The sequence below is a fragment of the Notechis scutatus genome, chromosome Z, assembly GCF_049901735.1.
Source record: "Notechis scutatus isolate UNSWTSFEM ecotype Mainland chromosome Z, rNotScu1.2, whole genome shotgun sequence".
NCBI classification, from domain to species: Eukaryota; Metazoa; Chordata; class Lepidosauria; order Squamata; family Elapidae; genus Notechis; species Notechis scutatus.
Genome location: NC_142025.1, coordinates 21,363,973 through 21,383,272, shown reverse-complemented (window position 1 = coordinate 21,383,272; position 19,300 = coordinate 21,363,973). Strand labels below are relative to the sequence as shown.

Sequence of the window (19,300 nt, the reverse complement as noted above, 5' to 3'; positions counted from 1 at the left end):
CAAACAGACAATAGCTGCTTTCAGACATCACAATAAGTTATTGTTCATAATTACAGAGACAAGTTACGCAAGGTTTAGGCTCGCGTGCATCCTTCTTCAACCATGTTCTAACAATTGTTTCCATTTCTGATAAACTGTAATTAGTCATATTGTTGAAATCTGAAATTGTGTTTAGGCCCAGGAGATATGAAGCTAACTTGTTTCAGATAAAGTTAAACCATAGTTTAGCCACTGAATGGCATCATAAATCATAGTTAAGTTGTGCTGTGTTGGTAGGAAAATATGCCTATACAAGATAGGTTACTAAGGGTTGTACCCATCATAAGAAGTCAGCCATCCCAAACATAGTCTCTTCAAGCTTTTGTAAATTTTCTGCCAGCAGAACAAAAACAATTATGGGAACCAAGTTCAACACATCTGGTGGATTTAGGAAAAATATATATAGTTTATCATGGCATTCAAATGCAATCACATACACAATTATATTTTTAGCTGAATTCATGGTGGGTGTACTGTGGGAATGATGGGGGCTGCAAGAGTCCCAGGCCTCAGAAGGATATTAGAGCACTAAAAAATGGATCAAGTATTGATAATTTATTACAGAGGTCCCTTGCTTAATGACAGCAATAACATCCACTAAATGATGCAGATGTAAAGTACAACGTCATGTGACTGCATGGACGTATGACAGTTATAGTGGTGGCCATGAAACAAATCCTTGTGATTGTTAAATGCAAAGTCACATGATCGCCATTCGTGATCTCTTGCTAGGGTTCTCATTGATTTTGCTTGTAGAAGCTGGTAACGAAGACCAGAAATCATGATCATGAGATTGTGAGATGCTGAAAAGGCAGTGAATGCATGTTGGTTGCCAAGTCCTGAATTGTAATGATATGATTGCAGGGATAGTGTGATATCCACAATTACAAGGAATGTCTGTAAGTGTCCTCATTGTAATCTTGAATGTTCACTGAATGAGTAATCACTGAACAAGGATTCCCTGTATTTATAAGTAATCATTTATACATTCCTATATTCAATGTTTATTTTCATTATTAAATAAGCAGTTTTTAAAACAAACTCATCCTTTAAGATGTCTACCAACCTTTTCAAACAGTTTTGAAAAGTCATCTCCTCCTATGATCCGAGTATCTTCCATAGATTGGTCGTTCTGCAAAAACAGACATTATATGGTATTTTATTTCCAGCATCTGTATGAACAAAAAAAGAACTGAGATAATAGGAACATTTCTTGTGATTTGGTAGTTTGCACTGACTGCTTTATTAACTATTATTTTCTATTTTTATGACTTTGAAAAATGTGTATTTTTATGTTTTATCTTATTTAGCTTTCAACAACTTTATTATATTGGCTGTAATCTAGAACTCATCAAATCTTTCACTGACAAATCCAAGGGAGGCATTTCTACGGAAAAAATTTAAGATCAGGAGAATTTTTTCATCCGATATTCATATTCCAGTAGATTTAAACCTATGCAAATATAGGAAAAATTATAAATTCACTTTCTTGAAATTGAAAAGTAACAGCATACTCCTGTACACATCCACTCTAAAATAAACCCCATAAATTCAGGTAGGATAAATAGGTCAATCAAGGATGGCAGAAACGAATGGTTAAAAGACTATGATTCTGTAAAACAGAAATCAAAGCTATTTGTGAACATTTTCAATTAGAATATTTCAGCATAACAAAATGTATAAGGCTAAGAAAAATAGTAAACAAGAAACAAAAATAGAAGAAATTGAAAAACTGAAATGAAAATATATTAATTATGTCTCCTTATCTTCTTTCTATATTTCTGTGACTGACTGACTTACGTAGTTCCAGTTTCTTTTTTCTACTGTATTTTCACCAACTTGATTGCCTCCTTTTTAATCCCCAAATTCCAATTAATTTTTTCTTCCTTTCTTTTTTTAAAAAAACCAAAGCTATATTTTGTGAAAATCATTGACAACCACATTCCAAAATAAAACTATTGATGCAGGTTTTATCCAATCAATGCAATAAAATCCAGTAGCATCTTTGGGTAGCAAACAGAAACAGCAAGATGGTAAGATTTCACTGTGATTCAGTCTCTTTTGGGTATGACTTGTGGCTGTGCAAAGAGGGCAGGGCTTTGATTGGGATAGCGCATCCCTCACCTTGCAGAGTTTGATATCCCATTCATGGTGCACAGGAAAATATAACCTCCTTAAATTAATTACGTATTTTGCATCCTATAAAAGTGATTTAGAAAACAACGTTAAACCACTCAAGCCTTGTTCACTTTTTCATTTCCCTTCGGCTTCTATTCCCCTTCCCTTCTCCAAAAAAACTCTTTAATGTTTAATGAAGAACAAGAGAGTTGTTATTCCATTATGTTTCAAGGGGTAAAATAAACATGGAACTGTTTTTCCAAATTGCTGGACAGCTCATGCACATGTTTTCCTTTCAAAACAAAGTTGTGAGCAGTTTGTATCACTAATGCTATCTCTACTTCAGCCCATTATCCTCCCTATTCTCATTAAGTGTTGCTTGCTTTACTGGGCAATTTTCAAGACACTTAACAATCTTTGGATCCTAGGCGCATCATAGCTCTCCATTACAAATCAAAAGATGTCACCATCGAAAAGCATCTCTTAATCTGTACAGAAAGCTTCAGAAAAGCAGCAGAGAACATAACTGCAAAGTGATTAAGTCTGACCTTGATGATAAGTGGAACTTAGGCAAAGGAACAGAGGAGAGAGTTCAAAGGCTTTGGTTTTCTTTGAGCATCCTGGGCTTGTGTAATCTGTGTCTGATCCAGACACAAGAACAGGCAATCTGGTGGCCCATTGAACTTTAACTTCCATCAAACCAAACGCTATATCAAAAGACCTTGCATGTACTATATTGCCATTAAGAAAAAAAATATCTGGAAACCACTCCGGTGTCTTATCTTTGGAAGATACTTTAAAAATGTCAGGTAGCAACTCTCAATTCACAGTGCCCTTCAAGTGTGTGAGACACGAATTCCCAGCCTCCTATCACTGCTGGCTAACAATTGTGAGAGTTTTATTTATTTTTCAGATTTATATCTTTTCTACAGAAGTAAGGAATTAAGAGACAGGAGCTCCATAGTGCATTTCAAAGTAGCGTTTGAATTCAAATCCAAAAAGCTCCATGGCTTATATGACAATCATAACAATACATCTTTCAACATTTCTCCTTGAATCTAGTAAATTATCCAGCTATTAAGACAAGCTGGAATAAATATATTTGTGTGTGTGTGTATGTGTGTGTGCAAAATACACACACACACATCCTACTGAATTAAGTGGTTTTAGTTCGCAATATGTAAGCCATTAATCAAACTATAGTTTAAAACTTTTAACAGCTTCTAGGAAGAATACCTAATATGATGTTCATCTTTCTTTGGTTTGGGATCTCTTTCCAATTACTTGTGCTAAGGTTTTTAAATTTCAATGTTGTCTAGACTTTTATCAGACTTTCTAACTGGACATTATTGTATGGACAATAATACAATATAGCAAAAATGGTATTCTTTGACTAATGACACAATTGGTCAACAACTGCAGTTGTTAAGTGAATCACAGAGCTGTTAAGCGAATCCACCTTTCCTCATTGACTTCATTGGAAGCCCCACCCCCCCGGGAAGATTGCAAATGATAATCACATAATCCCCAACACACTGCAACTGTCATAAATATATGCCCAAATTCTGGTCATTGGAACCAGGCTATGACAGCCATGTGTACTAGAATTTGTCTTTTTTTTTAAAGTGCATGTAACTTCAAACAGTTGCTAAAGGAATGGTTTAAGTCAAGGACTATGTCTAAGTCAGCCGTCCCCAAACTTTACAGCTTGGTGGCCCAATGGGGAGGGAGAAGGGAGCCAGCCTGCCGGTTGTGTAAGTTGATCTGTAGGCATGCAAATCAAGCTGCACATGTGTGCTGGCCAGTCACTGATGCGACCCAGTTCTGAACACGCAGCCTGGGGGGTTGGGGGACCCTTGCACTAAGTCACCTACTTCCTCCCTATATCAATCATGTCAATGTCAAAGGGCATGAACAGGAGCATTGATACGGTAAGTTGTTTATTCCCATGAAATAATTCCTCATGTATAATTACAGATGCAAGATTTTCCTTTCTTGCCTTAGCTTAGGCTTGCTTTTCCATGTATAATCTTTTGAATAGAGAAAAAATTCTACCTAATGTTCCAAAATCCACAGCTGAACAATTAGGGTCCTTCCAAAATGTCACTAGTGTTGCTCAACTGGTCCTTACAGACCAGTCTAGCTTTCCTCTTTTATCTACAAATTAAGATTCTGTAACCACTCGGTCAGGGTTTCTATAGCAACATTTAAGTTGCCAATTCTTCCAGTATTAGATCATCTTCACTGAATTGGGTGGGGCAGCTATTATCTTTTTTTTCTCTTCTTCTTCTTTTCCTGGAGACCAGAGGGATCTTGAATCCAGCAGGCTACATGTGGGTGATCTCAAGAAAAGAAAGGGGCTCTTGTAACCAGGATTCCTGATGACAACATTGTAAAAAGCAGCACACATTTGTGGTTTGGGGTAGCTGAAGAGAAAATGGTCTCTTTTTAAAGTGTTCTGGCAGAACAAAAGCTACCTTATCATGACACAAACCAACAGTAATAAATTTCTAACCCTTTACCTCATTAAACTGTGATGGGCTTTTTACTGAAAGAGTAAGGACATTTACTGAATGTCCTTTGGCTATCAGCTCAAGGCTTGGCACCTGCTTTTCTCTCTCTCTCTCTTTCCCTTTCCTTTTCTTCTTTCCTTTCTTCCAGAAACAAACCCAAGCAAGTCAGCTAATTAGAGTTCATAGAAAAAGCATAAGAGAAGTTTTAAAAATATCAGTGGTTTCAGGGTATTTGAAGAATCTGCCTTTTAATCATCTTGTTTCATTCAGTGTTACTGCTATCCTGAAGGCACCCACAGAGTTGGAACACAAAATTCAATCAGTTCTCATTTTAACATAAACTGACCCAATTTTCACTTCCTAAGATAATATATAGACTGGCCTGCAGACATATTTTCATTTTTGCACACCTCCAAATTTTGCGCTTTGAATCCCTGGTCAGAAAATGTTGCAAACATAACCTACGTAAAGTTTGGACACAAAAATGTAGATTGTTTGTACTTGTAAAAAAAATAAACACAACATTTTACACCTGTTTTACATTTGTTGCTGCTTCATTTTATTTTGCATGCCAGGTTTTTTTTCCAAACTTTTCCCTCCAGATGTACTTCACATAATCCCTCCAGCTGCTTAACAATGTTGACTAGGGCCTTTGAAAATTAAAATCTGATACATTTTGGCTGGAATTCAACAGGGTTTAAAAGCTGTTGTCCACTGCTTCGTGTGACAGAATATTGCTCATATGCCTTTCGTTTTTAGGGGGGGGCATTTTAACCCTAGATAAGGTTGCCAGTTCCCAATACAATTCCAAAGTTTCATCTCTAAATTCAAAAATGGTAAGAGTTATTTTAATTTCTTCCAGACCTGTAATCCCTGCCATCTCTTTTAAGATCTGTAGCTTTTAAAACCTACATACAGGTAGTCCTTGATTTATGATTCCAGTCTGGACCAGAATTTCCATTGCTAAGCAAGGCAATCCTAAAGATGCTTCCCCCACCCTACCCCAAAGAGGCAACTGGACTTTCTGTGGTTTTTTTGAAGGCGTTTCGCTTCTCAACCAAGAAGCTTCTTCAGGTCTGACTGGATGGTGGGGAATGGAAGGATTTATACTCCATGCAGACATTTTGCCTTTTTGTCGTTCTTTGTTGTGTTAGTTGTGCCTTCTTTATAAATTCTGTGACTTGTTCCAATACTTTTGTTGGTAGAAGTGATTTCAGCTCTTGCTGTATGTATTCCTCTCTCTTTCAAAACCTCAATATGTGAAATTAATCTGTCTACTTCTTTTATTGAGGAATTTAAGCTGTGCTTTTTACAGGATGTTTTCTGCTCAGTGTCCCTTTACTGTTGAACACAGGCACAGGCTGTTGGGAATGACTTTGTCCTGTCTGTATCTCAAACTGAAGCGCAAATGTTCCTGCAAATGGTCTGCAGGGATTATAAATCCTTCCATTCCCCACCATCCAGTCAGAGCTGAAGAAGTTTCTTGGATGAGAAGCAAAACATCTTCAAAGAAAAACCAGAAAGGCCAGTTGCCTCTTGAAAAAGCACCTTTGGGACAACCATGACCAGGATGATTGAGAATCTCCATAGACATTAAGGCAATGTTAAGTGGGTTGATGACCATTTTTCCACCCTTGTTAGTGAAGTTAGTTGTTAAGTGATTCCTGTAGCCATTATGCAAATCTGAGTTTTCCCACTGACTTTGCCAGTCAGAAGCCTGCTGGGAAAATTGCAAATGGTGATAATATGATCTGGGGATGCTGCAAACATTGTAAATACCTGCCAGTGGCTAAGCACCTGAATTCTAATCACATCACCATGGGGATGCTACAATGGTCATTAATGTGAAGACCAAATATATGTCACTTTTTAAAGTGCCATTATAACTTTGAATGGTTGCTAAATGAATGATTGTAAATGGAGGTTTACTTGTAATGGGGAAAGCAAACCAAAAGATAAAACTACATACATGCTGTGTTTCAGCCCAAAATAAATTACTGGAGGTTATGAATTGTTACTTTGGAATTATCTGCACTATTTAGTGTAAATGTTCCATTCTTCAAATACTCACTTTTTATGAGAAAGTTCATTGCCAACCATGGCATTGTTTAAATAATTCTAGGTTTATTTTATAAAGTGATCATAGGATATTCTCCAGACAGACGGTGACTCATATTTCTGACAACAATATGCCCCATCTCTTGCTTGCTCTTGTGGAAAACTCAGAGTATATTTATTGTTCTCAAGAGCCTTAGAAATATTGATAAAAGTGTGAAAACACTTTCTTCTATTTTTAACATGTTGGGAAGAATTTACCCCTAAATTCCATATACATACATACATACATTCGTAGATTTTCATGGGTACAGGTCTGCAGGTCTTGGTGTGTTCGGGTCTTTTCCCGTGTAAGATTGAGAGCATCTTGGCAACGTTTCAACGAGGTCCCACTCGCCATCTTCAGGCTGGTGCTTTCGGCTTCGTGCTTGTACGAGCAAAACGTGATCGGAGCTGCCATCTCCCTATATATACTGGTGGGGAGGTTGGGTGTGTGTCTATCAGCTTCCTGTGTTGTAACGACCTGGGTAATGGGCTGTGTGATGACCTTCTGATTTCTATTGTTTTGACATCCTGGGTCTTGTGCTGCAATCTCCTGGGTCGTAATGATCTGGGTCATGGCCTGTGTGATGACCTTCTGAGTTCTATTGTTGTGGCATCCTGGGCACAAGATTACAGCACAAGACCCAGGATGCCACAACAATAGAACTCAGAAGGTCTTCACACAGCCCATGACCCAGGTCGTTACTACATATACGTACGTACGTACGTACATACATACATACATACATGTTTTCATAGATTTTCATGGGTACGGGTATGCAGGTCTTGGCATGTTCGGGTCTTTTTCCATGTAAGATTGAGAGTATCTTGGCGACGTTTTGACGAGGTCCCACTTGCCATCTTCAGGCTGGTGCTTTCAGATTCATGCTTGTGCGAGCAAAGCGTGATCTGAGCTGCTGTCTCTCTATAAATATTGGTGGGGAGGTTGGCTGAGTTGTCATTTCTTGATTGGTTGATGAAGTTGATGTTTGCAGAATTTCTGGCTTTTTCGTAAGAACATGTGAACAATACCTCAGTCACACATGTTCTTATGAAAAAGCCAGCCAACACACACACACAAACATGGAATGTGTATACTTATAATGCTTACAGCAGGAAATCTCTTTTCCTTGTACTAGTTCCTAAGAAAAGATGCACTATAATGGAAAATATGCCATGATTAATTGGTGTTTTCAAAGGATACAGCTCTTTTTTTAATTTGGAAAGCACAATGAAACAGCAATCCTCAGGATACCCAGAAGAAACCTAATTTTAACAGAACTCTAAAATTATTTAATCTTTTGCTTAGCATATATCTTGATGGTCTTGTTTCTAGATGCTTTATTTAATGAGGAATTAATTAATGGTGGTTTTTTAACCTATTTTTTATTTACTTTACCTATTTTTTTACCTAGTTTTATTCTATTAAGCAAGTTAAATGGCCCATGAGCAAATTGAAAGCCTGGATCTTCTAAATTGTTTTTACATAGCATCTTCAAACATCAGCAATGGTGGATACACCAGTTTCTCTTCAAGAAAAAATAAAATAAAACATTGACTATAATTTAAGATTCTCAATCTTAGAAGAGGAATGCTAAGGAGTTTGGAAAATATATATCTTTGAATATTTAATAAGCTACTCCAAAATGATAGGGAGACATTATCTCTTTTCTTTTAAACAGCAGAAATAGAAAATAGATATGAAAATAGCAGAGATACAGTTGCACATTAGGCAAAACTTCCAAACTGTAGGAGCTGTAAGCAACAAAAACCATAGCTAATATTATAATATATATTAACCCATTAATTGATAATACTAATATAATAACACATAAATTAATAGCACTAATAATACTATAATTCCCATATAGTGAAAATATCACCATTTTTTTAAAAACAGATTTCTTTTTACGTTTAACTCATTCGTATTCTTAGTACTTGTAGTGATTGTAGTTATAAACCATCTCTATTTTTAACCATACATTCGTCGTTTTTCTTCCTCTAATTTCTACCTCTTGTCTTTAACCACTCATAGAATCTGTTCCATATCAAATAGTATTCTGATTTTTCTTTCTATTTTATTTTTAAGATTAGTCTGTCCATTTAGCACATTCTCTAGCTTAATGAGATGTTCAAGAAAAAGCAGGATAACCATTTCAAGGAAAGTGCAATTGTAAAGATTTATTCATTGTGGTGACATTTGAACTGAGCAGCTGCCAGTGTCTTTCTCCACCAATAACATTCTGTGCTTTACAGCAACTAGGAGAGGATTTGTGCTATGTGACTGGAATGAGAATGAATATAACACAACACACACACACACCCCACATACAAAGTGGCTCACCAAACAGGACTAGCAGACCACAAGTAGTTATGTACATCTTGTGTTTTATAAGCCAACCTGAAGCCACAATGAAGTTTAGAATAATCCTTAACAAAAAGGCAGAAGAGAAAAATACTTGTAAGCCTCAAATATATTTGAGTCCAGTTGTACCTGGGTGAAAATAATCTGCAGAAAGATATTAGGGAGAAAATTGTATTGTTTGAGTTTATCTACAAACAGTTTATTTGACTCAATCTCCTCTAGATCAGGTGTATCAAACTTGCGTCATCACGGTGGTGTCATGTGATGTATTGCGACTTCTTTCCCCTTCGCTAAACCGGGCATGGGCATGGCCAGCACGTGACGCATCTGGCCCATGGGTGGTGAGTTTGCTCTAGATAGTTCATATAACAAACATATAAATATTTTCATCATTCAATTCCCTTCTGAAGAAAGCAGAATCACACAAAGCACAAAAAGAATAAGAAACAAGTTAAAAAATTAAAAGTATGAGATAAGAAAAGGGAATATATACCTGTAGCTAAACATCTTACACCAACATCTTCTACTCTACCTTCTACCTTGCAAATCATCTCCTTCCACCGCTTCATATAAAATCACAGAGCTGGAAGGGAACCTCAGAGGTCTTCTAATACAAACCCATGCCTAAGGCAGGTCTTTATCTTTTATCTTTCATCACATCCACACTCTCATATCATATACCACCCACAACTTCATATTTAGCCACACCTTTTTCAGCAAAGACCTGCACACATGCCTCCCATCAAAACACCACTAACTTTAGTATTCCTTACTCATTTATCCATAAAAATGTTCAAATAACTGATGGGATATAGGTAGTTCTTGATTTACAACCACAACAGAGACCAGAATTTCAATTGTAACCCATTGCAGTTCTATGTTGAAGCATCACATGACCACATTCAATTTTGTAACTATTTTTATGATGGTTGTAAAGCAAGTCACGGTGATAGTTAAGCATATTACTGGGTTGTTCAGAGGATCCAGTATATCCCAATGGATATTTTTTACTGAAAACTGTCAGAAATCCCAGAAACCAGCAAAAAAAATGTTGCAAATCACAATCATGTGACTGCAGTACGCTGCAGCTGGTCATACATGCAAGCCAATGATGTACCCAGTGATTATAGGCAGGGATGGGATCCAACTAGTATAACTACCGGTTCTGTTGCTCTGCGTCACGCACGCATACGCGTGTCTCACAAGTGCAATTTATGACCTGCTGAGCTGCCCGGACAGCTGAGCAACGCTGTGTGAGGGTGAGCAGCAGTTGGAAAAGCCCTTGTTTCCTGCTTTTTCAACCACAGCTGTGCCGCGCAAAGCAGCTGAGGTTGAAAAAGCAGGAAATAAAGGACAGGCAAGAGCCCAGGAGGGTGGGTAGGCCAAAACAGCAGCAGACATAGAATTGGTTCTATGTCTGCTGCTCTTCAGAGCAACCGGTTCTACAGAGGTAGACAGAACCGGTAGAAACCGGTTCTGGGGTGGGATGTAGGCAGCAGTCATAACTTCAAGGACGGGTCACACTTATTTTAAGCTCACTATGACTTCAAATGCGATCAGTTGTAAATCAAGGACTGGCTTATTTTAAGCTCATTGTAACTCATTTAGCTGCCGTTTGTAAATCGAGGTCTATCTGTTTTCACTTAGTTTCTGCATCTACTCCTATCTACTTTTGGGACAACCATGACCTGAATGATTGAAAATCTCCATAGATCTATAAGAAGATATTTTTGACAAAAGTATACAAAAATTCAGACAATCTAAAAGAGAATTGTATATTTTGGCCTGGATGAGTTATTTGCAAAAGAACTATAATGTTGCAGCCAAATAAAGGTATTTCAAATAAATATTAAAACCATCCTAATATTTCACAAATAGCAGATAGACCTAAAAATGACCCACGGGAGTAAACAGCATGCAAATGCCATCCAAAGTTCTTGTGAAAGGAGCATAACCTCCCTGCACCATATAAAAATATATAAAAGGAATTAGTTTGCAGCATTGACACCCAGCACAATATATCTGTACTGATCTTGAAAAATACCATACTAACATGCTTTTACTGAAATGCTTTTTCCAACAGGTATCTTGCACGTATTTGTAACAGGTACATATGGAGAGATAAATAGCACATGTACAATATGAAAACCCAGCTGATACTAAACATTTTTGCCAATAACACTAGGATGGCTTCCATACTGGAGTCTGGGTAACTACAATTCAGAAGGCCTGCCACACACTCTATAAAGCAAAGTTCTGGAAACACAGAAACAATACAATATATTGTGTTTCTCTTGTGTGTTTTAGATTAACCTTATACCCAGGATATCAATATATAAGCAACTTAAAAATGGAGGAGTAAAGAAGAAAAACCATTTTGAACACCATTTAACAAGTAGCCAGGATGACTTGACTTCCAAATTTAGCTAGATGAATGAAAAAAATCAGCAGGGATTGCTGCCAGGAAAAACAGCTCACATCCCTATGCTGTGAACCATGAGGATCTAATAAATTTACACTCCCTGAAAAGCATCAAAGTTTCTTAAACTCTGGTCAGTAAAACTATCTCTTTATGCTGCAATAAAAATATATAAGGAACCTGTACTGTTTATGAAAATGTTTTCTGCTTCCTAACCATTCTACACATGGCTTTGGTCAGAAAGCATGCTTAATTCCATCAGACACTAATTTAGTCATATCTCTTTAATAAGAGGTTGTGGCAGCACAGTGACAGTAGCTGGTCAAAAGCCATAGTTTGAAGCAATAAAGTATCCCTCTCCCACTTTCAGTAATCTTATCTCCTATTCCATAAAATATTTTGTCCAGAGAAGTCTAGCAAGGCTTCATTAATGTTTTTATAGGTTATACAGGATTGGGTGTTAAACTGGGTGCCCTACAGTTGAGTGAGTTTTGGTATTTGGAGAACTGGATGAGAATAGGCTGATCCAATATAACTACAGGGCTGCTTTAATTTAAAACAAACCCCTTTTTAATCTCAATGTTAAGTTTTGGTCAGTAAGGGATATTATTAGAGTCCAAAATAATAATAAAAGGCACAAAAGTAAAATTCACTAGATAGACTTTTATATATAAACCATATATCCCAGGAAATTATTTACAAAAATCTGCTGTATACCACCTTTTCTTGAATATTAGAGGAGTCAAAATCTTTAACTATATTATGCATGAAAATGTTAGCTACTCTTGAAAAATGTAAACAATAAGAATGCAAAAATGCTGCTGCCTGCCTTTATTCTCAAAAGAGGTATAATCAATGTTGAATGGACATATTACTAAAGAGAGTAGTGAAGGAAAATATGGATCAATATTTTGTATAAGGATATTTTGATATCTAGCTAAAAATCCCACAATGGCACTAAAGGAAGAATGTATTATTTACATAATATATTCAGGCCACTTTTTCACTGAGTTAATTTTCTTATGTGAACCTGACCAATGCATAAAACATTAAATTGTTTATATTTCTTACAAAATCAGAGAGGTTATTGCAAAATTATATTAACACCAAAATGAAGACTTGCCACTTCAGAGCACCTTATGTATCCTGGGAAGGGAAAGTAAATGTTGAAATTATTATTAGCATTTACCATTATTAGTAGTGAACTCTTTTCCTCTGAAGGAGCCCAGAGCAAGATATAAAACAGCAATAAACAAATCCTGAATAAAGATCAATGAATGAAGAAGAGTGTAAGGTTTTATATAGGCTTCTATAAAGTAGAATATTAAACAAAACAACGTTCATTTAAAAAGGCAAACATATCCTAGTATAGTTCTTATCTTTCAAGTGTCTAAGCCAATAGTTTCAGTTCTTTGAAATACAACAGCAGGAACACAACCCTCTCTGCCAAGAGGAAGTTCCATAATCAGAGGGATACCACTGAGGAGTTCCTACTCCTGCCACCACATTGCTACCCAGACTATGAATGGTGTTACCCTAGCTAACCTTAATGCGCAGGTCACCAGCACAGGATGCTTGCCATTTAAGGCAAAATGGAATTAGGCTTGAGAATAAGTATCCATTATCTACATACGCACAAAAATTGGTGATTATCTAGCATAGTCATGAATAGAGATTTCTGTAATTGTAGGTGAAAGAGTTCCTTTTGTTCATGAGTTTCTTTCTGCTCAAGAGTTGATAGATCTACCATGACCTTTCTTTGCAAGTGGTTTGGGGCTATAATTTCCAGCTATGTCTGGCAGGAAGCTTTAACTTGGAAATTGAAAATCACAAAAAATACCCCCCCCCAAAAAAATCAATCCAGTATTAAAATTATGTTCCAATATCAAAATATTTTGACTTGGTGTCTAAACCTTTAAGAATTAATTTCGCAAAAAATGATTTTAAAATATAAGGTCATATCTTGGGATTAGTCCACTTTCCAGGAATTCACAAATTACCACAAATAATTTTTGGAGTCAATAAAAGCTATTGAAAAACAAAGTTGCTACACAATCACATTTTCTGCACGCACACACCCTTTCTGTGACGATATCCAGAGTACCATAGCTTGTAGCTTACCCTCTCCTTTTGCACAAACTATCTTAGAGTGTAATCCTACTCGTTATTTACTCAGAAAGAATCTCCCCAGAATCAATGTGCATAGGATTGCATTCCATCAGGCGATACTAGAGGGAAAAGCAGGAATTAGAGCTATTCCATCTACTCAGCTGAGCAAACATTAATTTTGATTTCCTCTTCTTTTTGAGCTGTTTCTGTCCAGCTAGTCCTCATAAGACCTCTGACAACTTCTGGCTGCATTACACCTTCTCATTACAGTATCAGCATTAAAATGAAGAATCGGCATATCTAAATATCTCCTTCCTTCTCCCACTCCTTTTCTTTGTGCTAGGTTATCTCTTTTCATCTTGACAGACTGAAAACTGGAGGGTAGGGATCCTTTTTCATTGATTTGTAAGACGATCAAGATTATAAATGTTATTCATTATTAAGTGTTTGCTAAACATCCTCTGGGAAGAGAACATTTTGAATACCCATAGCCTTTCAGAAGGTGGTCCAACTGTTTTCCATAACGTAATCTTCCAAACGGAAGCAGTTTGCGCTTCCCCAGAGTTTCCTAGACCCATTTCTTTTTCAAACAGTAAGCTTTGCACATCTTCAGTATTGATCCATCTACAAATACTACATATAGCCAAGAAAAGAGATGAAAATTCTTATGTAAGCAAATTAAAAAAGGAATTATGAGAATCTGCAAAAAACACTATAGCTCAAACCACAAGTTTCAACACCTTACTGTCAATCAGAAAACTTACATACTTGCCTTGAAAGTGTGTAAGCATATAATATATATTGAGGGTGAAATGGAAGATCTGCAAGGTCCGTGTGTGTGTGTGTGTGTGTGTGTGTGTGTGTGTGTGTGTGTACATGTAAGGCAATATGTAAGTCAAGTTGTTCCCTTGATTAATTGTTCTGTCAGGAAGTTTCTCTTTAATTCTGGGTTGCATCTCTCCTTGATAGCTTTCCATCCATTATTCAATATGTTGCCCTCAAGTGCTTTGGAGAACAGGTTGACCCCCTCTTCTTTGGGACAATATTCATGTCACCTCTAGTTTTTATCTTCATTAGACTAGAAATATCCAGTTCCTGCAACTGTTCATCATATGTTTCAGGCTACAGGCCTCTATAAATCATCTTTCTTGCTCAACTGGTCTTGGGATATTATTGGAATCCAACCGAATTTCATTTTTGACCAACATAAAAACCTAGAAAATATGACATTCACAACTACAGCACAAAACATCAGTAGGCATTTTAAAAAACTATGAAGGATGGTAACAACAGAGTTAAGAGAAGGAGAAATAAAAGATGTAAGCCTGTTGTAAACTCAGATCTGTGCTGTGCTATATAATACTCTAAAAGAATAATCTGAAACAGCAAAAGCTGAAAAATGGAGACTAATAAGTTTTGCCAGAAAAACTTATTTTGCCAGAAGCTGTGTTGATGCTGACTGTTTCTAGCTGGCAATCAAGATCTAGTGGATTTTGTAGGCAGCTGAACTATGCCTGGCAACTTTAGATGTTATTGGGCAGCTGGAATCAAAAATTACATCAATAAGTAGATGTAAAGCTGATATGGGCATCCAATAACCTGGCAAGTAGTGGAGAACAAGGGCACAGCCAAGAGTTATAAATAAACAGAGGAGTTTGCTAACCAACTCAGGGACACAAAACATTTTGGGAAGACATCTTCTTACACATTCCTTGTAGCACAGTTGAGGGGACAATGTTGTGGTATGTTAGAATGAAAGCCATTCAGTGCTTAGATCCTTTTTATATTGGATAAAATATGCTGATAAGAAGATTACTGACAATCCATGAAATCAATAAAATTAATATTTATTAGTTTTTAAATTATATTAAACAATATGAATTATTGAATGATTAAATTAATATATTAAATATTATCAATCAATAACTGTTTCAGTTGATTGCTTTCTAATTTTTACAGTGGTGTACTGCTTGTAGATAGTAGAAATTCTTTTGAAGTTTCATGTTCAAAACATGTACAACTGGTATTTTAAGAGTGAAGTGTAAGTTATATTTTAATAAGAACTTTCCAAAATCTGAACAGTGAAGAAATGAACTGGATTCAGGTATAAGATTTAATGGTGTAGTTATCTATGTCATGGAACTGACAATACAGGCAGTAAATCAAATTTTAGTAATTTCAAGTTAATAATACATTCTTTTTTCAAATTAATAAGTTCCATTGACTATCTAAGGAATTAATGATACAGAAAACAAACATTCACTTAAACAAATGTTATTGTGTAAATCTAGTAAACAGAAACTAGATATTGATACTAGAGACCTGTAAGATGGCAAATGTTAGGTCATGTATATTAATTTACAGGCAAAAATGGAAATATTAGGAAAGACAGCGTGTGTAGAGTCCACCACCAAAAAGTACATTGGCTCTGTAATATCTTTATTATTTAATCAAGATGTATATGCCAGTTTGATGCAGTGGATAAAGCATCAGCTAACAACCAGGAAATTATGAGTTCTAATCCTGTTTTTGGCATCGAGCCAGCTGGGTGACTTTAGACTGGTCATTTTCTCTTATCCCTAGGAAGCAAGTAATGGCAAACCACTTCTAAAAATCCCGCCAAGAAAAATGCAGGGATTTGTCCGTGAAATTTCTGAGAATTGGACACAACTGAATAGAAGAAAAAATGTGTGCGTCATTCAGACTCTATATTGTTCAACTTTTGGGCTTGTTTTCTGAAGAGAAAGCTGCCTGGAGAAAGCTCTAAGTTCCAATTCTGAGAAAAGTGGAAAGAAAAAGAAGACAACCAGCAGCAAGCACTTTAACTATGGAATGGATGTTCCATTGGAAGACTTAAAACACCAAGATAGAAATAGATTGCCACGCAGAAAATCTATGTAGTTGCTAGTATTGGACAAGGACTTGATGGCACATAATGAAAAATATGGTTTATTATCTACACTGTACTTATAGCAACTAATGATTTAAAAACCATTTGAAAATAAATTCTTGTTAAAACTACTAATTAAAACAAAGTTTATTGAAAAGTCCTGTTCTTCAACATGGTTCTCCCACAATCTGATACACTATAGCTCTCGTAAATCCTAGTCAGGCAGCCATAGATTAAGATTATTGAATACAAGGCCATCTGCAGTATAATTTATTTAGATATCTTCTGGTAGAAAGGGTTGGATATGTTTGGACATTGTGACAATTCTGGAATTGCATCCCAGCATTTCTACCAAAGCCATCAGGATAAATACAAAAAGCGCTGATTTCAGTTCTAACTGAAAAAGACACTGAGGAGCAGTTTTCAAACATCAGCAGATTCTAGCACTTCACCTCAAGGCAAGTGTCATATCACAAGACTTCCTTATACACTGCTCAAAAAAATAAAGGGAACACAAAAATAAGGCATCCTAGATCTGAATGAATGAAATATTCTTATTAAATACTTTGTTCATTACATAGTTGAATGTGCTGACAACAAAATCACACAAAAATTATCAATGGAAATCAAATTTAGCAACCCATGGAGGTCTGGATTTGGAGTTACACTCAAAATTAAAGTGGAGAAAAACACTACAGGCTGATCCAACTTTGATGTAATGTCCTTAAAACAAAATGAGGCTCAGTAGTGTGTGTGGCCTCCACGTGCCTGCATGCTCCTGATGAGGTGGCGGATGGTCTCCTGAGGGATCTCCTCCCACACCTGGACTAAAGCATTCCCCAACTCCTGGACAGTCTGTGGTGCAACGTGACGTTGGTGGATGGAGCAAGACATGATGTCCCAGATGTGCTCAATTGGATTCAGGTCTGGGGAACGGGCGGGCCAGTCCATAGCATCAATGCCTTCATCTTGCAGGAACTGCTGACACACTCCAGCCACATGAGGTCTAGGATTGTAGTGCATTAGGAGGAACCCAGGGCCAACTGCACCAGCATATGGTCTCATAAGGGGTCTGAGAATCTCATCTCAGTATCTAATGGCAGTCAGGCTACCTCTGGCAAGCACATGGAGGGCTGTGCGGCCCCCTAAAGAAATGCCACCCCACACCATTACTGACCCACTGCCAAACCGGTCATGCTGGAGGATGTTGCAGGCAGCATAACGTTCTCCATGGCGTCTCCAGACCCTGTCATGTCTGTCACACGTGCTCAGTGTGAACCTGCTTTCATCTGTGAAGAGCATAGGGCGCCAGTGGCGAATTTGCCAATCTTGGTGTTCTCTGGCAAATGCCAAATGTCCTGCACGGTGTTGGGCTGTAAGCACAACCCCCACCTGTGGACGTCGGGCCCTCATACCACCCTCATGGAGTCTGTTTCTGACCGTTTGAGCAGCCACATGCACATTTGTGGCCCGCTGGAGGTCATTTTGCAGGGCTCTGGCAGTGCTCCTCCTGTCCCTCCTTGCACAAAGGTGGAGGTAGCGGTCCTGATGCTGGGTTGTTGCCCTCCTACGGCCTCCTCCACATCTCCTGATGTACTGGCCTGTCTCCTGGTAGCGCCTCCATGCTCTGGACACTACGCTGACAGACACAGCAAACCTTCTTGCCACAGCTCGCATTGATGTGCCATCCTGGATGAGCTGCACTACCTGAGCCACTTGTGTGGGTTGTAGACTCCGTCTCATGCTACCACTAGAGTGAAAGCACCACCAGCTTTCAAAAGTGACCAAACCATCAGCCAGAAAGCATAGGAACTGAGAAGTGGTCTGTGGTCACCACCTGCAGAACCACTCCTTTATTGGGGATGTCTTGCTAACTGCCTATGCTTTCCACCTGTTTTCTATTCTATTTGCACAACAGCATGTGAAATTGATTGTCAATCAGTGTTGCTACCTAAGTGGACAGTTTGATTTCACAGAAATATGATTGACTTGGAGTTACCTTGTGTTGCTTAAGTGTTCCCTTTATTTTCTGAGCAGTGTAGTAACTGAAAGATCACAGGATAGGTGGAGTTGAGTGAAAAGACATTGTCTTACTCTGTTGCATTTTTGAAGTGTACTCTAGCCCTCTTCTGCATTAGCTCTCACAAGGCAGTGAATGACTTGGATCTATTTTAAGGAGCAAGGTTTAAGAGATGCCAGCAAAGGATTTCATCCAAATCTATGGGGAAATTATAAAGAATCTGGGGTTGCTCCAATTAATGATGCCCCTTTTCCAGAATTAAATGAAAGGAAATACTTTGCAGGCAATATTGTTAGCATAAAGGAAAAGGAAGTAAGATAATAGTTATAGCAGGCTAAGCACATTGTTATGATTCAAAATCTCCCAAATCATGAATAACCAATAGAAAAACAGCTATTTCTTTAACAGGTACTGATAGAATATAGGCTAAACAACTATGGTTTCTAAAAATATATTAGAAACTAGCTCGATACGGGTGCTTCGTTATGAAACTATGTGGTTTTGGGGGAGGAAATTAAGGAGAAAACATCTGCCTCTGCCTACCAGCATCCATCTATATTCATCTGGATAGCATCCTGTCAGTGTATGAGAGGACTGTTTGGAAACTGAAACAGTACTTGCTGTGTGAGCAAGAAGGAGGAAGCAAGGAGTCTGGGCATGGCTTAGCTCAACTGTTCTGTTATAAAGCTGGTTGCTGCTGTGAAACTAAAACTGAAACTCCTCTCCTCTG

The 19,300-nt window shown here is 37.5% G+C and overlaps 1 protein-coding gene across 1 annotated transcript in view; it reads right to left on the bottom strand.

Moving 5' to 3' along the window:
* The window catches only part of PRTFDC1 (phosphoribosyl transferase domain containing 1), a 55,712-nt gene that overhangs the window by 17,906 nt on the left and 18,506 nt on the right, over window positions 1-19,300 (bottom strand). The window contains exon 4 of the mRNA XM_026672124.2: window positions 1,106-1,171. Coding sequence (XP_026527909.1) covers window positions 1,106-1,171 — 66 coding nt within the window. The remainder of the gene's footprint in view (window positions 1-1,105; window positions 1,172-19,300) is intronic.